This window comes from Polypterus senegalus, chromosome 5, assembly GCF_016835505.1.
Source record: "Polypterus senegalus isolate Bchr_013 chromosome 5, ASM1683550v1, whole genome shotgun sequence".
Classification (NCBI taxonomy): Eukaryota; Metazoa; Chordata; class Cladistia; order Polypteriformes; family Polypteridae; genus Polypterus; species Polypterus senegalus.
This window is the reverse complement of record NC_053158.1, coordinates 64,835,417-64,848,533: the sequence shown is the minus strand read 5'-3', so window position 1 is coordinate 64,848,533 and position 13,117 is coordinate 64,835,417. Positions and strand designations below refer to the sequence as shown.

Genomic DNA, 13,117 nt, shown 5'->3' with positions numbered 1-13,117 from the left:
AACAATGATCTTCTCAGAGATCTGGGGGTCCTTGTTGACATCTCTGATGATTTTCCTATCAAAAAGTATTTGATATCTTGCACGTGTGCTCATGCCCAGGCTTGTTTCAAACAGAATGGGTCTCCTTGTACTTTGCGATAAGACGCTGTACAGCTGTTTTAGAAATTGTTAAATGCTTGGCACTGGCAGTATAGCCTACCCTTAGGATGGGCATCTACTACCTTCTTTCTGAGGTTCAGACTTATTTCTTTGTTTTTTTAGCATTATGAAATTATTTGTTACAAAGAATGTAGGAGCAGTGCCTCTCAATCTTGTTTCAAGTGTGACTAACCCTGCACAACTGATCCTATTTGGCAGTGCTCAGTGTTGATTGACTGGGCCAATCAAGTCATATGGAGTTACGGTGTGGTTCAAGACTTGAAAACTTCAGTTTGCTCCGCTTTTTATGAGGAATTCACATGGGGTCACAAAACTTTGGCCATCCCTATTTTCAACATATTTATTACACAGTAACCAATGAGATTTTTACAAAGTCCAAAATGTACCAAATGGGGCCCTTTCCTTTGATTACTGTTTTACTCTTTAAGGATTCATAGTGTTCACAATGCAGAGAATTTTAGGAAAATCTTCAATTTCTACAGAGTGGGGGGTAATAATTTCATTCTTAACTGTATAAATGAGGATTAACCCCATTGTCCCAACTCAACCTTGGGATGAGAGGTGCTAGTCTTCAGGGAACTGGTTTCAGAACATGGCTGAATTCCTGCCAAAGAAAGCAACAAAGTGAACTGCACTGACTTTCATTCTTGTTTTAAAAGTTTTTATTACATTCACCATTTGTAACCAAAACACAGTTCAACATCATGTAAGCCACAATTTCCAAAAAATGCAAATAAAAAATGGTAAACACGAGGTAGATCACATTGGTGACAAACAGGCCACCAGTATAGGCTTCATTTTAAACACCTACAGAAAATAAAAAATAAAAATAAAGCAGCACTTTAGACAATACTTCAGGTGAAAATTACAAAAAGCGATTGCATAAATTATAAGAATAGCATTCATGTGTGTTTATGTTCTATCTAAAAAATAAAAAAAAATAAAAAAAAAAGTTTTTATAGAATACTGCTTACATTCAACTGGCAATCAAATCGCAGAAACAAAAGCCCCACGCTCCATGGCAGACGAAGAGCTTGTGTTCGGATTTTCATTTTGGTCAATGGGTTAGGCATTTGCCTACCAATAGTGCAAACTCCCTGTTCGGGACGCCATATTATCTCTTGAAGTTAAACACAAGCCTGTCAAGTTCCCTTTTTAACACTGATGTCTGAATGTAGTCACATCTTGGAAAACAAACAGGTTTGGCTTTCTCTTTGTTAATCCATCTCTTTGACTGCGTGACGTCCAGCATTTAGGATTCACCAGGACCACTGCTACTTGTGGTCTTTGATAAAGTGACTTATTTGCATATGGAGGATTTGTGTAGAAAAAGACTGATTGAGTTTTATATTATTATCAATAAATAACAACAAAAAATGATTGGAAAGTAACACATTTATACATAAATACAGCAGTAGTAAGGCAATCTAAAAAGGGTTTAGGGTTAACCAACCAACAGGACAAGAAGTGATTAAAGCGTCAAGAGGGCAAATGTTTGTATTGTAAAATAGAGCAACTACTTATATCCACAATAAAGCTCAATAAATGTTGTGTGTAAAATTAAATGAAAATAATGCCAGCATGGGAACAAAAGATTTTTTCCTCATTAGACTTAAGAGCAAGCCAGGGATCTCCTCTCTGGTGGCAGTTTTATGCTTATGCACCCCAAGTTCACTGTTCTGCACTGTTTAATAAGCAGAAATAAAAGAGTAGTGTAAACAGAAGCATGAGCCATATACAACATTTCAGTGAGTTTATGGTCCCTTGGGTTTTGCTAGTTTCAGTATCAATAAATGTGCAGATAGATAAAACTGGACAGATGTCTGAGTAGCTCTCCACTTAGAAGACCATGCCTGCTTTTTGAAGTGTGTCTGCCTACCTTGGTGTCTTAACTCTGATTGTTTTTCCAAGCTCTCAAGCTGGGAGGTTTAACAGATTTGCAAGTGGAAATCAAGGGCTTCTTCAAGTTTATCCTATAACATCAAGTATGAAATGATTACAAATGTGCAAGATCTCAATGGAGAGAATGGAGAAACGTATGCTCGGATTGACGCCAAACACTTCAGGGAGTGAGAATACCTCTAAAAAAAGAGATGTTGAAGGGTAGGCTAGATAAAGTCTAGCACTTGGCCAAGAGTGAGAAGGTGACTAGTTATCCAACTGTTGTGCAACTCCTCCATAAAACAGCCCAGTCTGAAGTGGGACAGCAATAAGAAAAGACAAATAATCCTCAGAGTGATGTGAGATAAGCAGGAAAATTACATTTCAGGAGTCTTTATAATTATGTTTCTAGAGTTACACCTCCCTTATCAGTAGACAGGGAAGTGACCACATTACAATGTAATTATTGTTATTATTATTATTATTATATCATCAAATACAATGATGGATCCCTATGTGTTTTTTACAGTAAGCTAAAGCCTACTTTAAAATTGTATCACTGATAATAGAAAAGACTAAACATTCATACTTGAAAGTCTAGACTCTAAATAATAATATTGTAATGAAGGAGAAAGTCCATGGGAGGAAATCAAGGTTTAAAAAAGGTCACAGATACAGATTCCAAATTTGTGCATTGAAATAACGCACAGTCCAACTATACTCATCCAACATCAAAGCCAATTAAGCACTTCTCTTATGATTAGACCAGCAGTTTACATCTCTTAAATAAAGAGATTTTGTTCTTCTGGCCAAAGCTGATTTTTGCTGTGTAATTGCTGTTTCTGGGAACACACTGATTAAGCATCAACTGCATACCCAGCCTTTCAACTCTTATGTAGAATTGATGCCACTGAAAGAAAAAGGTAACTTTTAATGATATAGCACAAAATAACTGACCAAGTTCTTTCAAAGAACTAGGAGTGCTAAATTGAAAGTGGGAAAATGACAAATTCCTATTAGAGTTTAATTAAAAAATTTAAAAAAACATCACAACCTGAAGGTCAGCAAAATAATAGGCAGAAAGGCAGAAAGGCTGGCTGCACTTGTGGAACTTCATTAACATTATCAATGTAACAGCTCTGCATCATAATAGCACAAACAAAGTGCTCAAATATGTGACTCTGAATACACATTGTACCCCCAATGATACATACAACAACACTGTAAAAGACAAAATCCTTTAAATTCTAAAAAAAGAAAAAAAATGGCACTCCAACCTCCATTGTCAAACGTGTTGTCCTATGGTTTTTTTCTTTTACTTTAAGCAACTCCACCAGGCATCCCATTTTCTTCACAGCAGTGTTAATATCTGGCCATGAATCGTGAAGATGACACTACAAGGCACACAAACAGAGCTATTACCATAAAGGTGTTGTTCATCAGTTCACTGTTTTCCACCTGAATTCTAAAGACTGGGAAGCACAGCTTTAGTAAAGTGTGTAGTTGTACCCCTGTAACAACATACTGACATTCAAGATTTTAAAACCATGTTTAGAAATGATCTTCTATAGCTGGTTAGCCATGACTGGAGTTGCTACAACAGCTAATTGAAATCCCAGTCTTAAATATGATGAGGAGAAAGGTATTGGAGGTGTTTTAAAGGAACTGGGTGCAAAGGTGATGCCCAAAAGGCAGTGTGTGCAGACGCCTGCATAGTACATTGCCCTGTTTTAAACAAATCCATTCCTTAAAAATATCAGAGTACACAAGGTGGTTAAAGAACTTCTTTTTTGTGTATCATTTTGATTTTTTTTTTTGTAAATTATGCTTTAAATTTCCATCGTATTTGTTCATTTTCTAAAACCCCTGAGATGTCTGTACTTTGTGTACAGCATAAGCTGAGGATTGGTCAACCCTCAATTTACAATAAAAAAACACACACAAACATTTACAAATCATTGGCATTAAAAATAGTAAAAAAAAAATCCACACTGATTGAGAACAGCTTCTCTAAGCTGCATTTTGCATTTGGTGATGGTGTGCCCAGTGAATGCAGACTGCAGGAAATGCACACTTCAATGAAAAAATTCAACAGTGTCGTTTTCTAGTATTTTTTTGCAGCTACTGGCCAATCCATGTTAGTGCAGATGCAGATTCAGAGAGAGTCTGTGCCAAAAATGGCTGTCCAAAATCCGAGGTGCAAGTACAGAAAATTCCCAATGCATTTTCATACAGTCCAATGACTACTTGGATTTAGCAGTTTTCTTTGGGTATGATTGTAATGTAGCAAAGGCCAAATGAAACTTCGACTTCTCATGATTAGCCTTTACGGCATAAGAATAAAAAAATAAAAATAAAAATATACTCTGTTTTCATAGTGTGTGTCAGATATGACGTCCAGTGAGAAAGTACAAAGGTCTGTCATCACTGCTGTTGGCTGTTTGGAATTCATCCCGCAGTCTAAACTGCCATTCATCCTCCAGCTCAAGACGTACAATAGTCTGCCGTAACGAACTTCTGTCCTGGCAGATAACACACAGTGTGGCACCTTAAATGAAGCAAATAAAAAAAAAATATAAAAATATAGTAGTAAATAAAAAGAGAAATTGAAAAATGAAGAGGACCAAAAATAAATTCTCAAAATAGCTTTTCCACTCCCACCACCCCAAAAAAGTTTACATTCAAAATTGGTCTAGCACAGATGACATGCAATGCAACTTGCCTGTGCAAAAAATTAAAAATAATGGCTATGATCAATGTGGCACTACCACATAGAATTATCACTTAATTTCATCCCTGCCTTTATCTCTGATGACAGTATGCATGTGTTATAGATATATTGTTCTAAAATATAAACAGTTTATTGAAAAACGCTGTCTCAAAAAAAATGGTATCAGGGCAGCAATATGTGATGAGATTGTTGTTTGGTTCTTTGGTCCCATTCTAGTTTGGAGGCAGGTTATCTTTAAAAGCACTTATTTTGAATCCGACAGAAAAGTAAAACCATAAAACCATTTCCATGTGTGGAGATTATGAGGCTTGAGCCTAGTCACTCTCTGCAAAAATAATGTTTCTCTGGTTGAGAAGTCAATTATGTGGGATGGGAAGGTGTATCTAATGAAGTGAGTGCTCAGTACAATTCTGAATGATACGCAGAAATCATTTATTATGTCAAACAGTTAAAGGTGACATCAGCACACTTGAGTCACTGGATCCCAGCAGCCGTACCACCTGCAGGTACTCCATCTGAAGCTAACCCAGGTGAAGCTATCTTAGGCCCAGCCTGTACTTAAATAGGAAATCATCTAAGAAAACCTTAAGCTGCTGCTGGAAAAGTTGTTGGTGACTCCAACAGGGGATGCTTACACTCTGGTTTGTGTGTAGATCCCAATGCTTCAGTGCAGTCATAGGAACACTGTGGCGTGAATACTGAACTTCGGATGTCTTATGGATTAGATGCAAAACCGAGATCCTGACTCCTGGTGGTCATAAAGATCCCTGGGAATATCTGGAAAACAGTAGGGTGTATCCCAATGTCCTGGTACAACTGCCCACCACTGTCTGGTCATTCTGGCCCCTTAATCATGCTTGGCCTTTATTTATTAGCTGTCTCTCTTCTTCACCACCTACTAGCTGATGTGTGGTGAGTGTACTGGCATGCCATTGCATCATCCATGTGGATGCTACACATTGGTGCTGGTTAAGGTGGTTTCCCACTAACAATGTAAAGTGCGTTAAGCAGTAGAAAAATGCTATATAAATGTAATTCATTATTAATATAAATATTATGCTCCAAAGCTGGATTACTGCTTTAACTAATTCTTCTGTAACAGTTTCTTGTATAATTTAAGTAGTAAGATCTCCTATAAAAATGTAAGAAAATAAAAATTAGATGATGAAGGCACAGCTTAGCAGACTGAAACTTTAGGTCAGGTTAAAGCTCAGTGTATAAGGGAATAGTGTGCAACATGGCTGTGTTAGCAGTCTCTACCCTAAAATTTATAATAACCCCAGTCCTTCACCTCTAAAGATCTTTTACCTTTGAGGAATTTGAACTTCTTCAGAAAGTCCGCTGCCACAAAGGAGTCACAGAGGTAAAGCAGCAGCCCGCTGAACACCAGTCCTTCATGGTTCAGGTTGACTGAATGAGGCCGGGAGCTCATGTAGAAGACAGTCACCTGAGGAAGTTGGAAGAAACGTTTTTTAAATGGTTGAATATAACTGGCAAATCAGTTAGTGATTTTTGCAATGACTAATTAAAACAAAAAAAGTTTTCTTTTTTGAATTTCAGATCTTTCACAAAGGAACTCCTGATAAATGTTTGACCATGACATACTATTGAAGAACTGAGTAGCTAAACACTCTGTGCTTGGAAATGCCAACACTCTAATATTAGCATCATATATCATATATCACCATATGAAAAAGATGACATAATCTCTAATTGTTCATTTAAGTTATGTTAAACATGTTTAGTTTTAATATACATGGATATACAACTGGAAAGCATATTATCATCACAGCAAGGTGCTGACACTCCTTACCTCTGTGCCAATATTCAGATAGCAGTCGATGGCCAACACTGGATTCTGTCCATTGCAGGTGGCTTTGGGAAACAACTTGTAGTTGGTGTGCTCCAAAAACTTCTCCAGTAGAAACTGAGCAGGGGCTGCCAAGAGCATCTGCTCACTGTCTGGGGCACACACATACTGTAACGGACTGATGGGAACCACTTTTTCAGACACCTGAACAGAAAAAAAGATCATACAAGGGGCATTCATAATTTATCTACCTCAGTAAGAAAGAAAAGAGTTTTCAAAAATTTTTGTTTTAGTTTTCATTATAGTCCCATGATATCTCCATACACTTATTCCCCTTTTCCTACAATGACTTTAACCCCTTCGAAAAAAAATCTTCTGTTTGACATTCAAACAAGGAGGTCACAGCTGCCTTGACGTCTTGTCTTCATCACCTGAAAATCGTTGTCCATGGAGAGATTTCTTCAAAACTCAGAACAGGAAATAATAATCTGAGGGAGCCAGGTCAGTGCTGTAGGGTGGATGGTTCAGCTGCTGGAACCCACATTCTCAGATGGCAGCCTGTGATTGATGTGAGATGTAAACCGGCGCAGTGTCGCGAAGAAGCTTACTTGATTCACGTGAGGACTTTCCTGACATCCTGTCTCTTGGGAATGTTAGACTTGCACTGAGTCACAACTATGCATGAGTAACCTTGAGTCATGTCATAACATGCTTAGACTTATTACAACATTCTTGCTACTTTCTTTCATTCTCAGGTGGATAAATTAAATAAAAAATAAATAAGGCAAACTGGGAACCTAGACAAAGAAAAACAGCCTTTAGCCGATTAGACCCTTTGCCTCTTTGTTTTAAGTCTAATTGGACTGAAGACATGTTTGCATTTTTCAAGCACCTTTTAGCCCTGTTACTTGTGTTTAAAGAAGACTAAGGGGAGGGGGGATTGGAGGGTTCAGGTGGGGGTTGGAAGATACCACAACTGTCAAGAATTTTCTGTAGAAGTCCATCATGGATCTTTTTTAAGGAGAGTTTAAATCAGATACTGAACTAACTAGACCTGCTCAAGCACTAAGCTTTTCAACAAGCCTTCCCTTTATATCAAAAAAATTCAGATGCCCTTTATTAATGTAAGAAAAGTTTTTCAATTGGCCACCATTACATCACATGCAACACAGCACATGACCAAACTGTCCGGCAACATGCAGTATAAGAGAGACCAAAATGGTGGTGCCATCTAACAAATATAAATTAAAATAAAATAAACAAAAGTGTTGCTATTTGTACATTTCTGACCGTGGCAAGTCTTTAAGGGGGCACTTGCATGGTGCTGATAAACACGAAACTGATGAAGACTGCTTTTACACCAACAGGCAACAGAGTCTGTCTGTCATTATAGGTGAAGATATTTAACTGCAAGATTTCTACTGCTCTTTGTGTGGCCATGAGATATAGAAATGCAGTACTACAGCAATAACGATGGTGGCCCATGAGGTTATGTGTACAGTACATTGGGAATTGCACTGATGGCTACTGAAATGCCTGACTTTACCAAAGTGATCAGATTTTCTTTGCTGAAGTAAGCTGGCTACAATGATGTTTGTCCAAGTTCCTTTACTGCTAAGGTATATGGTTGTTACACTGGATTCTACCTGTCAAGCTCAAAGTTGCTACCATTGGACTTTGTGAGATAGTTTGAATTGTTTTTCTATACTAATAAAAGTAGCCAAGTTTCCATCCAGTTTTTTGCGACGTTTTGTTATCGACAAACAGAATATATGTAAAAAAAATGTGCGAAATTTGCTGTCTCCAGCCTGTTTCCATCCAACTGGCTTTTTATCGATAAAATGGTGTGCGTGAGTACCCTCTGTGCGACGAAACCCACGGGTATGGGAGAGACGACAGAATAAGACCTTCTGGGAGGAGGTGGTGAGGAGACACTTCACAGAAAATCTCTGGCTGCAACATTTTAGAATGACACGGCCGATGTGTAAGATGTTGTGTGGATTCATCAGACCTGACTGACTGACTGACTGACTCACTCATCACTAATTCTCCAACTTCCCGTGTAGGTAGAAGGCTGAAATTTGGCAGGCTCATTCCTTACAGCTTACTTACAAAAGTTAAGCAGGTTTCGAAATTCTACGCGTAACGGTCATAACTGGAACCTACTTACGTACATATATACGGCCATAGCCTGCAGCTCGGTCGCTGTGAGAAGCGGAGTTGTGTCCCCCATCATCAAGCCTCCCACGTAATTGAGTGCCTGCCCATATAAGGCCGTCCGTCAGCAGCAATCCAATAGACACGCTGCCGCTAAATATTCACGGGTGAAGGACTGTGCTTATGCAAACGAAGATGAGATGGTCAGGGATAGACTAGTGTTTGGCACAAACTCAGCGAAAGTGCGAGAGAAACTTTTAAGTGCCGGGTCTTAGCTAACATTAAATAAAGCCGTGGACAGCTGAGAACCTTCAATGCATGTACTCCGAGTGGCTCACCTGAACTGACTGTGAACGCAGTACGCAGAGAACAAGCAAAAGCTCCAAAGAGCGCTGAACAAAAAATGCATTACACAATTCAGAAGGCAACAAAAGAATATGAAGCGAGTGACGCATACAAGCATATTCATAAGTGCAGCTGCTGCGAAAACAAAGCACTGTGTGAACCGTAAGTTTAAATTAAGTTTATAGACACGCTCCCGCTGCCATTTGTCATGCCTACGACGAATACGGTATTCGCGAGATACAAGTTTAATGAGAAGACACGAGGAATAAACGAGACTTTGGATCACTTTGTAACGGAGTTAAAGAAGGACTGTGCTTGTGCAAACAAATAGGAAAGAAAGGTGTAAAGCTTAACTTTAAATTAGGTTCATAGACACGCTGCTGCTGGCATTTGTCATGCCTAAGACGAATACGATATTCATGAGATACAAGTTTAATGAGAGGACGCAGGGTATAAACGAGACTTTTCATCACTTTGTAGCGGAGTTAAAATTGCTAGTGAAGGACTGTGCTTATGCAAACGAATATGAGATTGTCAGGGATAGAATAGTGTTTGGCACAAGTGAGAGAGAAACTTTTAAGTGCCGGGTCTGAGTTAACATTAAATAAAGCCGTGGACATCGCAAGATCGCACGAGATAGCACAAGCACAGCTGAGAACCTTCGATGCATGTACTCCAAGCAGCTCACATGAACTGACTTTGCAGGACTGGGAAAGGTAAACCCGTGCATGCAGTGTGTGATGTCTCAGATAAAGAGGAAAACTAGCTGCTTATTGATGCAGTAGGAAAGGAACAACCCTCTGACGCTGAACAAGCCTTTGTGGACATATCAATAGGAAAGCAAGGTGTAAAGCTTAAGTTTAAATTACGTTCATAGACACGCTGCGGCTAAATATTCGCAGGCAAAGCCACAACTTAATACCGGGAATGCCTGTTAAACATCTTAGATTCACGAGTACCGATTTGGGTAGTGATCACTTTGATGAATGAAACCTGTTATCTTTACAACGGTTGACAACGAAGATGAGATGGTCAGGGATAGACTAGACAAACACGGAATGTAACTTGAACACAACACATCCTCCAAATACGAACCTGACTGAAAGAAATAATGATAATCAAATCCTTGATGACAGCAACACTCATAACAGTCACAAAACAATTACATTGACAATCATGTTACATTATTTTTAAAAGGTTTCCTTTTCTTTTTTGTAACTTCTTTAACACACTACTTCTCCGCTGCAAAACGCGGGTATTTTGAAAGTAAAGTATAAATTGGATGGTTTTCAGCATGAAATACACCATTTGAAAAGATAATTGACAACTCAGCTGTGGATAGGTGTCAGGCCATAGTTTTATGGCTTGTGGTTTCAACTAATTAATGTAAACAATTATACACCAACGAAAACAATATAAAGGGCTCATGTCCAACCCTATGCATGCTCAAGCTGTCATTATGTCTTATGTTTATTCCTATGCACTGGGGGTTAAAGCATGAGTTCCGGTTTTGCTTTTTAACAGCTTGTGGTGAGAAAAATTCCTTACCATCATTTTCGGTTTAACAACGAGGTCCTTCCGTCCTCCAAAAGGGATGTGTTTCTTCATGAAACTGAAGTTGTTGAAGCGACAGATTGGTAGGCTACTGCTGTTAATCCTCAGATTAAAGTCTATCTCCTCACAGAAATACCTGTTGGAAAACAAAAAAATTACAACTACAATGACATGCTTTCAGGAGAGAATCATATCTCCTATGGAGGAATGAGTAGAGGCAACTCACCTGCTCAAGTCATACTGTACATTCTGAGTGAGATCCACATTGAGTAGCACAAAGTTATGAATGTGGCAACAGGAGAAAGGGTTACAAGGTTGTCTGGCTGCAAGGTGGCGATTCCACTTCTGGATACCAAGCATGGCATACTGGGTAATGTTAGGTGTGAGCTCCATGTGCTGCATGACTGCCTTAAGAGAAACATTCCTGAAACCAGGGGCTTCCTCTGAGGATGAACTAAGAGAAAACAGAAAACGTGTAGCAAATCAAATAAAAGTAGACTTTCTGAAGATGAATGTTTGAACCCATTCTTTCAAGTTCATATTTGTAAGCAGCTGAAGTCATTCCTGTGAGCAAGGTGAAACACATAAATACACACACACACTCAATGTGTCAGTTTAGGTTTGTCAAACAGTCAAACAACATGTCTTGGAAATGGGACAGCAACCACATGAATATGAAAGAATTTTCAACCTTCAGAGAGAAGAAACTCTCTTAAGATACTACCAGCTGCACCAACACATGCACAAAGTATATATAGTGGCTTTGGAATATGTAAAAATGTATGAGTGTGAATAAAACAGTTATGGAATGGCTAATAGGCATGAACGTAACTGCATTTTGTCTTAAACAATTACTGAAAATGTATGCAGCTCTCTAAACTCTTTCTGTGTTTAGATTTTTAAAACAATGCCTTAATGTACAGAGCTAACACCATAAACTACAAGACAGTTTATTGAATGACTGCAACTAACTCAATCTGTGACCTTGACTTAATCATTTAACATACATGTGCTCTAAATGAAAAAGAAGTGATTTATTAATTTATCATAACTTTAAACTTCTAATTTACCATGTAACGGTGTTCTCTTTGTAAAATAAAGGTAATTTGATCTACCTCCAATATTAAGGATGTTTTTAAAAAGTACAGGAGTATAGAACACCAAGCTTAAAAAGCTTGAATAAACAAGATCCTTTCTGTCATTACCTGCTCTGATCTTGAGTGCCATGAGCATTCCACAATACACAGGAGTCGTCCATAATAACAATGAATGGCCACACATCTGTCCTTCTAACACCTAAATCTTCAAGGCGGTTTCGCTCAAGTTCCAGGTTGTGGTATGAAAGCTCTTTGATCATGAACTTAGCTGCTCCTATTAAGAAACAAGGAATATTACATGGTCAGCTAGCATTTACACAGAGTTCTACTTTAGTAAGGTGAAACCTTGAAGATATAGAAATACCCAGATTTTCATTTTATGTAAAAATTACAACTTGTTTTGAAGGGAACAAGTTTTAAAAAGTCTCTAGGCAGCAGCTCACCAGTGGACCAAAAGAATAATGTCAGAGAAATGACCAACAAAAAGAATCAGGGTTCAGATTTATAAAACATGCATATGCATAAAAAGACGCTTGAAATGTCTTCATGAAACTTTCCATGCAAAAGTCAGGATTTATACAAGTAAACTTGATGAGAGAACTTGTGTATATTTATGGTAAATTTGACCCAACCATATGCAACATTTTACATTTTCAAGTGGGAAATGAAGACACTGTGATAAAGTACAGAAATGCAGCCAAACCAGCTAAATATAGACTTGTGCTCACAATAATTAATATAACTAATATCACTATTATAATGTGCATTGACATGGCAAACATATTAAACCTGAAAAGCGATGAATATGATGTACATATTCTATTTTAGTGAGGCCTATTGCTGTGTATTGGCACTGAATAACTTTTTTGTTTTTTCATCGGTTTATATTGGCTACCTGATGTCACTCCTTACAATTAGAAACTAATGCAATCTCTTGTTGTGAATAATTGCATTAAGTAAATTCACAGGCAAGATTCACTCCTGGCATACAGAAAACTATAAATATCGTGCCCTACAGCCTAATGGTGTGACACAACATTGCTTGTTTGGTGCTGCTTGAAGACTAAGCAAACTGTCACATACAAAGTGGATGAACTTTTAGGGACCGGCAGGATTTGCTTCAAAGAGCCATTCTCTTGAAAATATGTGCTGAATTAGGCAAGGCATTAGAAAGACATTACAGCCGTAACAGCCAGTAGGTCCATTAATCAATGAAAGAGAGGGCTTGAAGAATATCAAGTTCTGAAAGGAAGATCTCCATAACTGAACAAAAAGTCAATTAAGGGCATTCCAGGGAGAAGTCATTGCCTGCTCAGCACCAATTGTATCCAAGGATACAATACTGAATAACAGAACACTGGAAAGTCTAGGAGAAATAGTATG

At 38.2% G+C, this 13,117-nt stretch overlaps 1 protein-coding gene across 3 annotated transcripts in view; it reads right to left on the bottom strand.

Moving 5' to 3' along the window:
* Window positions 1-803: 803 nt before the first annotated feature.
* greb1l (GREB1 like retinoic acid receptor coactivator) overlaps window positions 804-13,117 on the bottom strand; it is a 211,799-nt gene continuing 199,485 nt past the window's right edge. For all 3 annotated transcript variants that reach the window (XM_039754721.1, XM_039754722.1, XM_039754723.1), the window contains 6 exons: window positions 11,843-12,008; window positions 10,864-11,091; window positions 10,632-10,773; window positions 6,585-6,785; window positions 6,080-6,218; window positions 804-4,588 (listed from right to left, as the gene is read on the bottom strand). In XM_039754721.1, the coding sequence (XP_039610655.1) occupies window positions 4,425-4,588; window positions 6,080-6,218; window positions 6,585-6,785; window positions 10,632-10,773; window positions 10,864-11,091; window positions 11,843-12,008 (1,040 nt within the window). In that variant the 3' untranslated portion in view covers window positions 804-4,424. The remainder of the gene's footprint in view (window positions 4,589-6,079; window positions 6,219-6,584; window positions 6,786-10,631; window positions 10,774-10,863; window positions 11,092-11,842; window positions 12,009-13,117) is intronic.